The sequence below is a fragment of the Anomaloglossus baeobatrachus genome, unplaced genomic scaffold (genome assembly GCF_048569485.1).
Source record: "Anomaloglossus baeobatrachus isolate aAnoBae1 unplaced genomic scaffold, aAnoBae1.hap1 Scaffold_173, whole genome shotgun sequence".
NCBI classification, from domain to species: Eukaryota; Metazoa; Chordata; class Amphibia; order Anura; family Aromobatidae; genus Anomaloglossus; species Anomaloglossus baeobatrachus.
Genome location: NW_027441943.1, coordinates 171,662 through 191,806, shown reverse-complemented (window position 1 = coordinate 191,806; position 20,145 = coordinate 171,662). Strand labels below are relative to the sequence as shown.

The 20,145-nt window shown below is 49.5% G+C and overlaps 1 protein-coding gene across 1 annotated transcript in view; it reads left to right on the top strand.

Annotated features, from left to right (window-relative positions):
• The window catches only part of LOC142260728 (fibulin-7-like), a 57,896-nt gene that overhangs the window by 36,527 nt on the left and 1,224 nt on the right, over positions 1–20,145 (top strand). The window contains exons 6-7 of the mRNA XM_075332066.1: positions 18,809–18,946; positions 19,015–19,153. Coding sequence (XP_075188181.1) covers positions 18,809–18,946; positions 19,015–19,153 — 277 coding nt within the window. The remainder of the gene's footprint in view (positions 1–18,808; positions 18,947–19,014; positions 19,154–20,145) is intronic.

The following is a 20,145-nucleotide window of genomic DNA, read 5'->3' as shown; positions in this document are numbered from 1 at the left end:
TTAGAAGCTGACGACAGCCTGAAAGCTCTTAAGGAGCAGGCGGCACAGCCTCCCTCGGACTCGGACCCGGAGCGAGTGGTCTGGGACCAAGGACGGCTGTACCGGGCCACGGTCCAGCAGGGTTCACCGGAGGCGTGGCCCAGGGACCGACAGTTGGTGGTACCCTATCCGTTCCGGACGGAGTTGTTGCGGATCGCACATGAGATTCCGATGGCCGGACACCTAGGGATCGCTAAGACCAAGGCCAGGTTGAACCAGCATTTCTACTGGCCAAAAATGGGGGCCGATGTGGCTGCCTACTGCCGTTCGTGTGAAACCTGTCAGAGAGTGGGGAAGGCGGGGCCACGCCCCAAAGCCCCACTGGTATCTCTGCCCATCATCGATGAGCCTTTCAGGAGGGTGGCTGTGGATCTGGTCGGCCCGCTGGCCATCCCCAGCAGCTCCGGGAAACGCTTCATACTGACGGTAGTGGACTGTGCCACCCGGTACCCAGAAGCAGTGGCCTTGTCGTCCATTCGGGCTGACAAGGTGGCCACCGCATTGCTGGAGATTTTCTCCCGAGTGGGTTTTCCCCAGGAAATGCTCACTGACCGGGGGACCCAATTCATGTCCCAGCTGATGGAGGCCCTCTGTAAGCAAGTCCAGGTGCGACATCTGGTGGCCAGCCCGTACCATCCACAGACTAATGGCCTGTGCGAGCGGTTCAATGGCACCTTAAAGCAGATGCTTAAGATGTTGGTCGACTCCCACGGGCGTGACTGGGAGCGGTATCTCCCACACCTGTTATTTGCTTACCGGGAGGTTCCACAGGCCTCAACAGGATTCTCACCGTTTGAGCTCCTGTACGGGCGACGTGTGCGGGGCCCCCTGGCTCTGGTGAAAGAGGCTTGGGAAGGGGATTTGGCCACCCCTGGAGTGTCGGTTATCGAGTATGTCATGCGCTTCCGGGACAAAATGCAGGCCTTGACGCAACTGGTACACGACAATATGGCTCAAGCCCAGGCTGATCAGAAGCGTTGGTACGACCAGAACGCTTGTGAGAGGACCTACCAAGTGGGTCAAGAGGTGTGGGTACTGGTCCCCGTACCACAGGACAAGCTTCAGGCAGCCTGGGAAGGCCCATACCTCGTGTACCAGCAGCTCAACCCTGTGACGTACCTGGTCACCCTGGACCCTGCCCGTGGAAGGCGGAAGCCCTTCCATGTGAACATGATGAAGGCACATCATGAGCGGGAGGCATGTGCGCTCCCCGTGTGCAACCTGCCCGAGGAGGGAGAAGCGGAAACCCTCTTGGATATGCTAGCCCAGGTTAGGGCAGGCGGATCCATTGAGGATGTGGAGGTTGGCCACCAGCTCTTGGAGGACCAACGGTCCCAGCTGTGGGCCACCCTACACCCCTTCCGGGGGTTGTTTACCAACCAGCCCGGAAGGACTGACTTGGCTGTCCATCACGTGGACACTGGGGATCATCCCCCGATCCGGCGTTCAGCATATCGGGTCTCCCTGGAGGTGCAGCAACACATGCGCCAGGAGATTGACGAGATGCTGGAGCTGGGGGTGATCCAGGCATCCAACAGCGCTTGGGCCTCGCCTGTAGTCCTCGTCCCTAAGAAGGACCGAACCACTCGGTTCTGCGTGGACTACAGGGGGCTCAATGCTGTCACGGTCGCCGATGCGTACCCAATGCCACGCATCGATGACCTGCTCGATCAGTTGGCCGGGGCTCAGTACCTGACCATCATGGATCTGAGCCGGGGATATTGGCAGATCCCCCTGACTCGCAAGGCCAGGGAACGCTCTGCCTTTATTACCCCATTTGGACTGTACGAGTCCACGGTGATGCCATTCGGGATGAGGAATGCCCCTGCCACTTTCCAGCGGATGGTCAACACCCTGCTCAAGGGACTTGAAGGGTACGCGGCCGCGTACCTGGATGACATTGCCGTCTTCAGTCCCACCTGGGAAGATCACCTAGAGCATCTAGCACAGGTGCTCAGGCGGATCCACCGGGCAGGTTTGACCATCAAGCCGGGAAAGTGTCAGCTGGCCATGAGCGAGGTCCAGTACCTCGGTCACCGGGTAGGTGGGAGAACCCTGAAGCCCGAGCCTGAGAAGGTGGAAGCCATCGCATCCTGGCCCACCCCCAGGACCAAGAAGCAGGTGATGTCCTTCTTGGGGACCGCTGGGTACTATAGGAGGTTTGTTCCATGCTATAGTAGCCTGGCAAAGCCCTTGACGGACCTCACCAAGAAGAAGCTGCCCTCTGCAGTCGATTGGACAGTGGACTGCGAGACAGCCTTCCGGGCCCTAAAGGACGCCCTGTCCAGCCCGCCCGTGCTACAGGCAGCCGACTTCACGCGGCCGTTTGTAGTACAGACCGACGCCAGTGACTTCGGCCTCGGTGCGGTGCTCAGCCAGGTGGACTCTGCGAGCCAAGAGCACCCAGTCTTGTACCTGAGCAGGAAGCTGTTACCAAGGGAAGTGGCCTATTCTACAATGGAGAAGGAGTGCCTGGCCATAGTGTGGGCCCTGCAGCGTCTGCAACCCTATCTATACGGGCGCCACTTCATCGTGGAGACGGACCACAATCCCCTCAGCTGGTTGCACACCGTCTCTGGGACGAATGGGCGATTGTTGCGATGGAGCCTTGCGCTCCAGCAATACAACTTCACCATTCGCCACAAAAGGGGCCGTGACCACGGTAACGCAGACGGGCTGTCCCGACAAGGAGAGGTCGCGGACGGGCGCACGGGGGAACACCGGAGTGTGCTGCCCCCTAGCGCCCTCAAAAGGGGGGAGGTGTGAGGTAAATCCGGAGATATGACGATAAATCATGACATTCAAGTCATGTCAGGAAGCCCTCTCCTGGTGTCACTACCCCCTTCCCTTCACACAACTGGTTTAGCAACAAATCCATGGCCATGTCCTGTGATATGGAAATTAGGTGGCTTAGGGACAATGGACACAGGATGACTCCCTGCCGTCACCCTGTAGTGGGGGCTGCTAGCTAGTTAGCAAGGCTATGGAAATAGCCAGACAGAACGACTCCAGTAAAAAATGGTTCATATCTCGCAAGCCATATTTCCGATAAATATGGCAACCATAAAAATGGTGTCTCCGCATGTGGACGATGCCGGCACCCCCTTTTTATGGGAACAGGACATTGGGAAATGCCCCAGGCGTGATATCAGCCAATGGGGAACTGGCAGACAGGTCATGAGTCCCCTCGTTCTGTAGCTAAATTCATAACTGTCACAATGAGAGCATTGGCGTCTGCCTACGACGCTCCCAGGCAAAGTTATAGCCAAAATCCCCTTTGCTGGATAATTCTGATCCATGCAGGGGGAGTGGCAGTGCTTCCCTGTGAGGTCACTAAGGTAGGAGGGGACCTGGATCTGCCCAGGTTGATAACCCTACTTCGGCCATTTTCCAGCGTTCTTCTGCTCGGGGGCCTGGTTGGGAAAGACCTGTGAGGGAGTTCCTGGAAACCTGGTCTACAGCGCCCCCCTGTGGCCAGACGCAACAAGGTAACTGCTGGAACTGTGTATGCCTGTTTGTAACCCATGCTTTGATTGTAACTGTACTCTGACATATGTATATTCTGTAGATTCCCTATTGTATATATTGTAGTTCTAGTGTGCTTTAGGCTGATTAAATTATATAATTAATCTTGGGCTGTTCTGTTATCTCGATCTTGAATCCCACGTCTGTGTGTTCGGCTAATAGTTACCGTGAAGCGGTTGGTGGCAGCGAGTTTGTGCCAAGGATTATTGTGGGGAGGCCAGTGAGATTCGGGGAGACTTTATATATTCCGCCCGCGGAGGTCGGGGGAATATATACCCTACTCTCACCGGGGACCCTTCAATAATCGGCATAAGTAGTATAGCGGCCTCCTTGCTTATTGTCGGGCAATTCCATAATTGGCCTGACTATAAGAGGGGCGCTAGAGAGCGCGTCACGTGCTCTGTCTGTCGGTCGGGAGGTATAAAGGAGGGGTGACCCCCCACTTGTTACACCCCGATTGTGACGTACTGGTAGCCAGCGCGGGGGATTTCTGAGTGACCCCCCCGGTGGTTTGTGACAACCCTATATAAGGGGTGCGCAATTATTAGGCAACTTCCTTTCCTTTGGCAAAATGGGTCAGAAGAGAGATTTGACGGGCTCTGAAAAGTCCATATTGTGAGATGTCTTGCAGAGGGATGCAGCAGTCTAGAAATTGTCAAACTTTTGAAGCGTGATCACCGAACAATCAAGCGTTTCATGGCAAATAGCCAACAGGGTCGCAAGCAGCGTGCTGGGCAAAAAAGCCGCAAAATAACTGCCCATGAATTGAGGAAAATCAAGCGTGAAGCCTCCAAGATGCCATTTGCCACCAGTTTGTCCATATTTCAGAGCTGCAACGTTACTGGAGTATCAAAAAGCACAAGGTGCGCCATACTCAGGGACAGGCCAAGGTAAGGAAGGCTGAAAACCACCACCTCTGACCAAGAAACATGAGATAAAACCTCAAGACTGGGCCAAGAAATATCTGAAGACTGATTCTTCACAGGTTTTATGATGAAATGAGTGTGACTCTTGATGGGCAGATGGATGGGCCAGAGGCTGGATCAGTAAAGGCCAGAGAGCTCCACTCCGACTCAGACGCCAGCGAGGTGGAGGTGGGCACTGGTATGGGCTGGGATCAGCAAAGATCAACTTGTGGGAGCTTTTCGGGTTGAGGATTGAGGATGGAGGAAGCTCAACTCCCAGACCTACTGCCAGTTTCCGGAAGACAACTTCTTCAAGCAGTGGCACAGGAAGAAGTCGCTATCGTTCAAGAAAAACATGATTTTCCTGCAAGACAATGCTCCATCACATGCATCCAACTACTCCACAGCGTGGCTGGCCAGTAAAGGTCTAAAAGAGGAAAAAATAATGACATGGCCCCCTTGTTCCCCTGATCTGAACCCCATAGAGAACCTGTGGTCCCTCATAAAATGTGAGATCTACAGGGAGGGAAAACAGTCCACCTCTGGGAGCAGTGTCTGGAGGCTGTGGTGTCTGGAGGCTCCGGAGTCTGGAGGCTGTGGTGTGTGGAGGCTGTGGTGTCTGGAGACTGTGGTAGCTGGAGGCTGTGGTGTCTGGAGGCTGCGGAGTCTGGAGGCTGCGGTGTGTGGAGCATGCGGTGTGTGGAGTCTGGAGGCTGTGGAGTCTGGAGGCTGTGGAGTCTGGAGGCTGTGGTGGCTGCTGCACACAATGTTGACCGTAAACAGATCAAGCAATGACAGAATCTATGGATGGAGGCTGCTGAGGGTCATCAGAAAGAAAGGGGGAGATATTGGGCACTCATTTCTTTGGGTTTTGTTTTTGCAGTCAGGAATGTTTATTTATACATTTTGTGCAGTTAGGCCCTGTGCGCACTTACCGGATTTTGCCGCGGATTTCCTGCAGAAAATGTTCATAACATTCATAGCAGTGAATCACCAGCAAAACCTATGGGGAAAAAAAAATCCTGTGCGCACTGGGCGGATTTTGACAGCTGCATGTTTTGCTGCAGGATTCCCGCAGCAAAAACAATTGCATGTCACTTCTTTTCCGCACATCGCTGCGGGATTTCACTCCATTGACTGCCATGTAATCTTAAAATCCCGCAGGGAATAACGCAGGCAGCAAATTCTGTGCGGTTCACTGCGTTTTCCTGCGTTATTCCCTGCGGTATTTCGCGTTTTACCTCCGGTAATGTGCATCGCTGCCTGCGGTTTGCAGGGAAGTGATGTCATTACAGGAAGAGGAAGCCGTGCAGAGAGTAAACACACACAGATCACACACACACACAGACATCACAGACATAGAACACAGACACATCACACTCACACACACACACACACACACACACAGAGACATAGAACACAGACACATCACACTCACACACACAGAGACATAGAACACAGACACACACACACACACACACAGACACACAGACATAGAACACAGTCACATCACACACACACACACAGAGACATGTGTCTGTGTTCTATGTCTCTGTGTGTGTGTGTGTGATGTGTCTGTGTTCTATCACACACACACACACAGAGACATAGAACACAGACACATCACACTCACACACAGAGACATAGAACACAGACACATCACACTCACACACAGAGACATAGAACACAGACACATCACACTCACACACACAGAGACATAGAACACAGACACATCACACTCACACACAGAGAGACATAGAACACAGACACATCACACTCACACACACAGAGACATAGAACACAGACACATCACACACACAGAGACATAGAACACAGACACATCACACACACACACAGAGACATAGAACACAGACACATCACACTCACACACACAGACATAGAACACAGACACATCACACACACACACACACACACACACACAGACATAGAACACAGACACATCACACTCACACACACACACACACACACACACAGAGACATAGAACACAGACACATCACACTCACACACACAGAGACATAGAACACAGACACATCACACTCACACACACACACACACACACACACACACACAGAGACATAGAACACAGACACATCACACTCACACACACAGAGACATAGAACACAGACACATCACACACACACACACACACACACACACACACACAGAGACATAGAACACAGACACATCACACACACAGAGACATAGAACACAGACACATCACACTCACACACACACACAGAGACATAGAACACAGACACATCACACACACACACAGAGACATAGAACACAGACACATCACACTCACACACACACAGACATAGAACACAGACACATCACACTCACACACACAGACATAGAACACAGACACATCACACTCTCACACACACACACACACAGAGACATAGAACACAGACACATCACACTCACACACACAGAGACATAGAACACAGACACATCACACACACACACACACACACACACACACACACACACACACAGAGACATAGAACACAGACACATCACACACACAGAGACATAGAACACAGACACATCACACTCACACACACACACAGAGACATAGAACACAGACACATCACACACACACACAGAGACATAGAACACAGACACATCACACTCACACACACACAGACATAGAACACAGACACATCACACTCACACACACAGACATAGAACACAGACACATCACACTCACACACACACACACACAGAGACATAGAACACAGACACATCACACACACAGAGACATAGAACACAGACACATCACACACACACACAGAGACATAGAACACAGACACATCACACACACACACAGAGACATAGAACACAGACACATCACACACACACACAGAGACATAGAACACAGACACATCACACACACACACACAGACATAGAACACAGACACATCACACACACACACACACACACACACACAGAGACATAGAACACAGACACATCACACACACAGAGACATAGAACACAGACACATCACACTCACACACACACACAGAGACATAGAACACAGACACATCACACACACACACAGAGACATAGAACACAGACACATCACACACACACACAGAGACATAGAACACAGACATATCACACTCACACACAGACAGAACACAGACACATCACACACACACACACAGACAGAGACATAGAACACAGACACATCACACTCACACACACAGACAGAGACATAGAACACAGACACAAACTCACACACACACACACAGAGACATAGAACACAGACACATCACACTCACACACACAGACATAGAACACAGACACATCACACACACACACACACAGACAGAGACATAGAACACAGACACATCACACTCACACACACAGACAGAGACATAGAACACAGACACAAACTCACACACAGAGACATAGAACACAGACACATCACACACACACACACACACAGAGACATAGAACACAGACACATCACACTCACACACAGAGATATAGAACACAGACACATCACACTCACACACACACAGAGACATAGAACACAGACACATCACACACACACACACAGAGACATAGAACACAGACACATCACACTCACACACAGAGACATAGAACACAGACACATCACACACACACACACACACACACACACACACACACACACACACACACACACAGAGACATAGAACACAGACACATCACACTCACACACACACACACACACACAGAGACATAGAACACAGACACATCACACTCACACACACACACACATCACACTCACACAGAGACATAGAACACAGACACATCACACTCACACACAGAGACATAGAACACAGACACATCACACTCACACACAGAGACATAGAACACAGACACATCACACTCACACACACACACACACACAGAGACATAGAACACAGACACATCACACTCACACACACACACAGAGACATAGAACACAGACACATCACACTCACACACACACACACAGAGACATAGAACACAGACACATCACTCACACACAGAGACATAGAACACAGACACATCACACTCACACACAGAGACATAGAACACAGACACATCACACTCACACACACACAGAGACATAGAACACAGACACATCACACACACACACACAGAGACATAGAACACAGACACATCACACACACACACACACAGAGACATAGAACACAGACACATCACACACACACACACACACAGAGACATAGAACACAGACACATCATACTCACACACACAGAGACATAGAACACAGACACATCACACACACACACACAGAGACATAGAACACAGACACATCACACACACAGAGACATAGAACACAGACACATCACACTCACACACACACACACAGAGACATAGAACACAGACACATCATACTCACACACACACAGAGACATAGAACACAGACACATCACACTCACACACACACACACACAGAGACATAGAACACAGACACATCACACTCACACACAGAGACATAGAACACAGACACATCACACTCACACTCAGAGACATAGAACACAGACACATCACACACACACACAGAGACATAGAACACAGACACATCACACTCACACACACAGAGACATAGAACACAGACACATCACACTCACACACACAGAGACATAGAACACAGACACATCACACACACACACAGAGACATAGAACACAGACACATCATACTCACACACAGAGACATAGAACACAGACACATCATACTCACACACAGAGACATAGAACACAGACACATCACACTCACACACACACAGAGACATAGAACACAGACACATCACACTCACACACAGAGACATAGAACACAGACACATCACACTCACACACACACACACAGAGACATAGAACACAGACACATCATACTCACACACACACAGAGACATAGAACACAGACACATCACACTCACACACACACACACAGAGACATAGAACACAGACACATCACACTCACACACACACACACAGAGACATAGAACACACACATCACACTCACACACACACACACAGAGACATAGAACACAGACACATCACACTCACACACACACACACACACACACACACACACACACACAGAGACATAGAACACAGACACATCACACACAGAGACATAGAACACAGACACATCACACACACACACAGAGACATAGAACACAGACACATCATACTCACACACACACACACACAGACATAGAACACAGACACATCACACTCACACACACAGAGACATAGAACACAGACACATCATACTCACACACACACACACAGAGACATAGAACACAGACACATCACACTCACACACAGAGACATAGAACACAGACACATCATACTCACACACACACACACAGAGACATAGAACACAGACACATCACACTCACACACAGAGACATAGAACACAGACACATCACACACACACAGACATAGAACACAGACACATCACACACACACACACACAGAGACATAGAACACAGACATATCACACACACACAGACACATCACACACACACACACACACACACACACACACACACACACAGACATAGAACACAGACACATCACACTCACACACACAGAGACATAGAACACAGACACATCACACACACACACACACACACACACAGAGACATAGAACACAGACACATCACACTCACACACACAGACATAGAACACAGACACATCACACACACACACAGAGACATAGAACACAGACACATCACACTCACACACAGAGACATAGAACACAGACACATCACACTCACACACAGAGACATAGAACACAGACACATCACACTCACACACACAGACATAGAACACAGACACATCACACACACACACACACACACACACACACACAGAGACATAGAACACAGACACATCACACTCACACACACAGAGACATAGAACACAGACACATCACACACACACACACACACACACACACAGAGACATAGAACACAGACACATCACACTCACACACACAGAGACATAGAACACAGACACATCACACTCACACAGAGACATAGAACACAGACACATCACTCACACACACACACACAGACATAGAACACAGACACATCACACTCACACACAGACACATCACACACACACACAGACATAGAACACAGACACATCACACACAGACACATCACACACAGACACATCACACACACACAGACATAGAACACAGACACATCACACACACAGAGACATAGAACACAGACACATCACACACACACACACACACACACACAGACATAGAACACAGACACATCACACTCACACAGACATAGAACACAGACACATCACACACACACACACAGAGACATAGAACACAGACACATCACACACACACACACACACACACACACTCACACACAGAGACATAGAACACAGACACATCACACACACACACACACACACACACAGACATAGAACACAGACACATCACACACACACACACACACAGAGACATCACACACACACACACACAGAGACATAGAACACAGACACATCACACTCACACACACACACACACACAGAGACATAGAACACAGACACATCACACTCACACACACAGAGACATAGAACACAGACACATCACACTCACTCACACACACAGAGACATAGAACACAGACACATCACACTCACACACAGACACATCACACACAGACACAGAACACAGACACATCACACACAGACATAGAACACAGACACATCACACTCACACACAGACACATCACACACAGACATAGAACACAGACACATCACACACAGACATAGAACACAGACACATCACACACAGACACATCACACACAGACACATCACACACAGACACATCACACACACACACACACAGAACACAGACACATCACACTCACACACACACACACAGAGACATAGAACACAGACACATCACACTCACGCACACACAGAGACATAGAACACAGACACATCACACTCACACACACAGAGACATAGAACACAGACACATCACACTCACACACACACACACACACACACAGAGACATAGAACACAGACACATCACACTCACACACACACACACACAGAGACATAGAACACAGACACATCACACTCACACTCACACAGAGACATAGAACACAGACACATCACTCACACACACACAGACATAGAACACAGACACATCACACTCACACACAGACACATCACACACACACACAGACATAGAACACAGACACATCACACACAGACACATCACACACAGACACATCACACACAGACACATCACACACACACAGACATAGAACACAGACACATCACACACACACACAGAGACATAGAACACAGACACATCACACACACACACACACACACACACACACACACACACACACACACACACACACACACACACAGAGACATAGAACACAGTCACATCACACTCACACACACACAGACATAGAACACAGACACATCACACACAGACACATCACACACACACACACACACAGAGACATAGAACACAGACACATCACACTCACACAGACATAGAACACAGACACATCACACACACACACACACAGAGACATAGAACACAGACACATCACACACACACACACACACACACACACTCACACACAGAGACATAGAACACAGACACATCACACACACACACACACACACAGACATCACACACACACACACACACAGAGACATAGAACACAGACACATCACACTCACACACACACACACACACACACACACACACAGAGACATAGAACACAGACACATCACACTCACACACACAGAGACATAGAACACAGACACATCACACTCACTCACACACACAGAGACATAGAACACAGACACATCACACTCACACACACACACACACACACACAGACATAGAACACAGACACATCACACTCACACACAGACACATCACACACAGACATAGAACACAGACACATCACACACAGACATAGAACACAGACATCACACACAGACACATCACACACAGACACATCACACACAGACACATCACACACACACACACACAGAACACAGACACATCACACTCACACACACACACAGAGACATAGAACACAGACACATCACACTCACGCACACACACAGAGACATAGAACACAGACACATCACACTCACACACACAGAGACATAGAACACAGACACATCACACTCACACACACACACACACAGAGACATAGAACACAGACACATCACACTCACACACACACACACACAGAGACATAGAACACAGACACATCACACTCACACTCACACAGAGACATAGAACACAGACACATCACTCACACACACACAGACATAGAACACAGACACATCACACTCACACACAGACACATCACACACACACACAGACATAGAACACAGACACATCACACTCACACACAGAGACATAGAACACAGACACATCACACTCACACACAGAGACATAGAACACAGACACATCACACACACACACACACACACACACACAGAGACATAGAACACACACATCACACACACACACACAGACATAGAACACAGACACATCACACACACAGAGACATAGAACACAGACACATCACACTCACACACAGAGACATAGAACACAGACACATCACACTCACACACACACACACAGAGACATAGAACACAGACACATCATACTCACACACACACAGAGACATAGAACACAGACACATCACACTCACACACACACACACACAGAGACATAGAACACAGACACATCACACTCACACACAGAGACATAGAACACAGACACATCACACTCACACTCAGAGACATAGAACACAGACACATCACACACACACACAGAGACATAGAACACAGACACATCACACTCACACACACAGAGACATAGAACACAGACACATCACACTCACACACACAGAGACATAGAACACAGACACATCACACACACACACAGAGACATAGAACACAGACACATCATACTCACACACAGAGACATAGAACACAGACACATCATACTCACACACAGAGACATAGAACACAGACACATCACACTCACACACACACAGAGACATAGAACACAGACACATCACACTCACACACAGAGACATAGAACACAGACACATCACACTCACACACACACACACACAGAGACATAGAACACAGACACATCATACTCACACACACACAGAGACATAGAACACAGACACATCACACTCACACACACACACACAGAGACATAGAACACAGACACATCACACTCACACACACACACACAGAGACATAGAACACACACATCACACTCACACACACACACACACAGAGACATAGAACACAGACACATCACACTCACACACACACACACACACACACACACACACACACACAGAGACATAGAACACAGACACATCACACACAGAGACATAGAACACAGACACATCACACACACACACAGAGACATAGAACACAGACACATCATACTCACACACAGAGACATAGAACACAGACACATCATACTCACACACACACAGAGACATAGAACACAGACACATCACACACTCACACACACACACACAGAGACATAGAACACAGACACATCACACTCACACACACACACACAGAGACATAGAACACACACATCACACTCACACACACACACACAGAGACATAGAACACAGACACATCACACTCACACACACACACACACACACACACACACACACACAGAGACATAGAACACAGACACATCACACACAGAGACATAGAACACAGACACATCACACACACACACAGAGACATAGAACACAGACACATCACACTCACACACAGAGACATAGAACACAGACACATCACACACACACAGACATAGAACACAGACACATCACACACACACACACACACAGAGACATAGAACACAGACATATCACACACACACAGACACATCACACACACACACACACACACACACACACACACACACAGACATAGAACACAGACACATCACACTCACACACACAGAGACATAGAACACAGACACATCATACTCACACACACACACACAGAGACATAGAACACAGACACATCACACTCACACACAGAGACATAGAACACAGACACATCATACTCACACACACACACACAGACATCACACACACACACACACACACACACACACACACAGAGACATAGAACACAGACACATCACACTCACACACACAGACATAGAACACAGACACATCACACACACACACAGAGACATAGAACACAGACACATCACACTCACACACAGAGACATAGAACACAGACACATCACACTCACACACACACACACAGACATCACACACACACACACACACACACACACACACACAGAGACATAGAACACAGACACATCACACTCACACACACAGAGACATAGAACACAGACACATCACACACACACACACACACACACACACACACAGAGACATAGAACACAGACACATCACACTCACACACACAGAGACATAGAACACAGACACATCACACTCACACAGAGACATAGAACACAGACACATCACTCACACACACACAGACATAGAACACAGACACATCACACTCACACACAGACACATCACACACACACACAGACATAGAACACAGACACATCACACACACACACACACACACACACACACACTCACACACAGAGACATAGAACACAGACACATCACACACACACACACACACAGACATAGAACACAGACACATCACACACACACACACACACACAGAGACATCACACACACACACACACAGAGACATAGAACACAGACACATCACACTCACACACACACACACACACAGAGACATAGAACACAGACACATCACACTCACACACACAGAGACATAGAACACAGACACATCACACTCACTCACACACACAGAGACATAGAACACAGACACATCACACTCACACACAGACATCACACACAGACACAGAACACAGACACATCACACACAGACATAGAACACAGACACATCACACTCACACACAGACACATCACACACAGACATAGAACACAGACACATCACACACAGACATAGAACACAGACACATCACACACAGACACATCACACACAGACACATCACACACAGACACATCACACACACACACACACAGAACACAGACACATCACACTCACACACACACACACACACAGAGACATAGAACACAGACACATCACACTCACGCACACACAGAGACATAGAACACAGACACATCACACTCACACACACAGAGACATAGAACACAGACACATCACACTCACACACACACACACACACACACAGACACATCACACTCACACACACACACACACAGAGACATAGAACACAGACACATCACACTCACACTCACACAGAGACATAGAACACAGACACATCACTCACACACAGACATAGAACACAGACACATCACACTCACACACAGACACATCACACACACACACAGACATAGAACACAGACACATCACACACAGACACATCACACACAGACACATCACACACACACAGACATAGAACACAGACACATCACACACACACACAGAGACATAGAACACAGACACATCACACACACACACACACACACACACACACACACACACACACAGAGACATAGAACACAGTCACATCACACTCACACACACACAGACATAGAACACAGACACATCACACACAGACACATCACACACACACACACACACAGAGACATAGAACACAGACACATCACACTCACACAGACATAGAACACAGACACATCACACACACACACACACAGAGACATAGAACACAGACACATCACACACACACACACACACACTCACACACAGAGACATAGAACACAGACACATCACACACACACACACACACAGAGACATCACACACACACACACACAGAGACATAGAACACAGACACATCACACTCACACACACACACACACACACACACAGAGACATAGAACACAGACACATCACACTCACACACACAGAGACATAGAACACAGACACATCACACTCACTCACACACACAGAGACATAGAACACAGACACATCACACTCACACACACACACACACACACACAGACATAGAACACAGACACATCACACTCACACACAGACACATCACACACAGACATAGAACACAGACACATCACACACAGACATAGAACACAGACACATCACACACAGACACATCACACACAGACACATCACACACAGACACATCACACACACACACACACAGAACACAGACACATCACACTCACACACACACACACAGAGACATAGAACACAGACACATCACACTCACACACACAGAGACATAGAACACAGACACATCACACTCACACACACACACACACAGAGACATAGAACACAGACACATCACACTCACACACACACACACACAGAGACATAGAACACAGACACATCACACTCACACTCACACAGAGACATAGAACACAGACACATCACTCACACACACACAGACATAGAACACAGACACATCACACTCACACACAGACACATCACACACACACACAGACATAGAACACAGACACATCACACACAGACACATCACACACAGACACATCACACACACACAGACATAGAACACAGACACATCACACACACACACACACACACACACACACACACAGAGACATAGAACACAGACACATCACACTCACACACACACAGACATAGAACACAGACACATCACACACAGACACATCACACACACACACACACACACACACACACACACACAGAGACATAGAACACAGACACATCACACTCACACACACACAGACATAGAACACAGACACATCACACACAGACACATCACACACACAGAGACATAGAACACAGACACATCACACTCACACACACAGAGACATAGAACACAGACACATCACACTCACACACACACACACACACACAGACATCACACACACACTCACACACAGACATAGAACACAGACACATCACACACACACACACAGAGACATAGAACAGACACATCACACTCACTCACACAGAGACATAGAACACAGACACATCACACTCACACACACACACACACAGAGACATAGAACACAGACACATCACACACACACACAGAGACATAGAACACAGACACATCACACTCACACACACACACACAGAGACATAGAACACAGACACATCACACTCACACACAGAGACATAGAACACAGACACATCACACACACACACAGAGACATAGAACACAGACAGACAGATCACACACAGATCACACATAGACATCACAGACATAGAACACAGACACATAGAACACACCTAGAAAGCAAACAAATATAGGAAAAAAAAAACCATGTGGGCTCCGCTGCATATTTACCGTCCAGCCGAGGTAAGCACACAGCAGCGGCCCGGTATTCTCAGGCTGGGGAGGGAGAGGGGCAGGGTTAATGTCCCCCACCTCCCGCAGCCGAGAATATCAGCTGCAGCTGCCCCGGGGACTGTCATATTCATTATGCGGCAGTACCGGAGTGTCCCCAGCTCTTCTTGTTGCCGTGATGCAGTGGCGAACCAGGTAATAAGGAGTTAATGGCGGCGGATCGCCGCCACTAAGTCCAGGCTTGATCATGGCAGCGTCTATGTGACAGCTGACATGATCAACCCGTAAGCAAAGTGAAAAGACACACACCGAAAAATCCTTTATTTTAAATAAAACACAAATAAGCCTCGTTCACCCTCTTATTAACCCCCCCCCCACCCCCTAAAACAAAGCTCCGGCGTAATCCACAGGTCCTGCGCTGCTTACATCCAGCTGCGGCTGACACACAGCGCTGAATGAATGCAGCCTCGCAGCGAGACAGCAGAGGTAATTACCGGTCAATTCCCACGGCCGGTAATGTGAACTCACTACCGATTCTATTTCTCCTCTGCACTGATACACTGTAACGGACGGTCAGGCCGCACAATGTCGCTCTGCTCTTATTCTCTCCTGCACTGATACACTGTAACGGACGATCAGGCCGCACAATGTCGCTCTGCCTTATTCTCTCCTGCACTGATACACTGTAACAGACGATCAGGCCGCACAATGTCGCTCTGCCCTTATTCTCTCCTGCACTGATACACTGTAACAGACGATCAGGCCGCACAATGTCGCTCTGCCTTTATTCTCTCCTGCACTGATACACTGTAACGGACGATCAGGCCGCACAATGTCGCTCTGCCCTTATTCCACCTCTTCTCTCCCCAGACATTGATGAATGTGGTTTGTACCAAGGGAAATCCGGCTCCAAGCTCTGTGTGCACGAATGTGTGAACACGCCGGGGTCGTACCATTGTGTGTGTCCACGGGGGTACCTCCTGGACTCGCAGCCGAACACTTGTAAAGGTAGGAAGGTGGATGCTGTCGTTCTCGGTCGGTCCGCAGCCTCCTCACCGCATTCTTCTCTTCTCCAGATGTAGATGAATGTGTCTCCAAGGAGTCGGCCTGTCCTGGAGGAGAACAGTGTATTAATCTCTATGGTGGCTTCACCTGTGTGCGGCCCGAGTGCCCCAAAGCCAAGATGAACGCCACCTACGTCAAGGTCTCCGGCCAGTAAGTATGAGCGGAGGGTGGTGTGATGGGGCCGGAGTGTGAAGGGGCCGGAGTGTGAAGGGGCCGGAGTGTGATGGGGCCGGAGTGTGAAGGGGCCGGAGTGTGATGGGGCCGGAGTGTGAAGGGGCCGGAGTGTGAAGGGGCCGGAGTGTGAAGGGGCCGGAGTGTGAAGGGGCCGGAGTGTGAAGGGGCCGGAGTGTGAAGGGGCCGGAGTGTGATGGGGCCGGAGTGTGATGGGGCCGGAGTGTGAAGGGGCCGGAGTGTGAAGGGGCCGGAGTGTGAAGGGGCCGGAGTGTGATGGGGCCGGAGTGTGAAGGGGCCGGAGTGTGAAGGGGCCGGAGTGTGAAGGGGCCGGAGTGTGAAGGGGCCGGAGTGTGAAGGGGCCGGAGTGTGATGGGGCCGGAGTGTGATGGGGCCGGAGTGTGATGGGGCCGGAGTGTGATGGGGCCGGAGTGTGATGGGGCCGGAGTGTGATGGGGCCGGAGTGTGAAGGGGCCGGAGTGTGAAGGGGCCGGAGTGTGATGGGGCCGGAGTGTGATGGGGCCGGAGTGTGAAGGGGCCGGAGTGTGAAGGGGCCGGAGTGTGAAGGGGCCGGAGTGTGAAGGGGCCGGAGTGTGAAGGGGCCGGAGTGTGAAGGGGCCGGAGTGTGAAGGGGCCGGAGTGTGAAGGGGCCGGAGTGTGAAGGGGCCGGAGTGTGATGGGGCCGGAGTGTGATGGGGCCGGAGTGTGATGGGGCCGGAGTGTGATGGGGCCGGAGTGTGATGGGGCCGGAGTGTGATGGGGCCGGAGTGTGAAGGGGCCGGAGTGTGATGGGGCCGGAGTGTGATGGGGCCGGAGTGTGATGGGGCCGGAGTGTGATGGGGCCGGAGTGTGATGGGGCCGGAGTGTGATGGGGCCGGAGTGTGAAGGGGCCGGAGTGTGAAGGGGCCGGAGTGTGAAGGGGCCGGAGTGTGAAGGGGCCGGAGTGTGATGGGGCCGGAGTGTGATGGGGC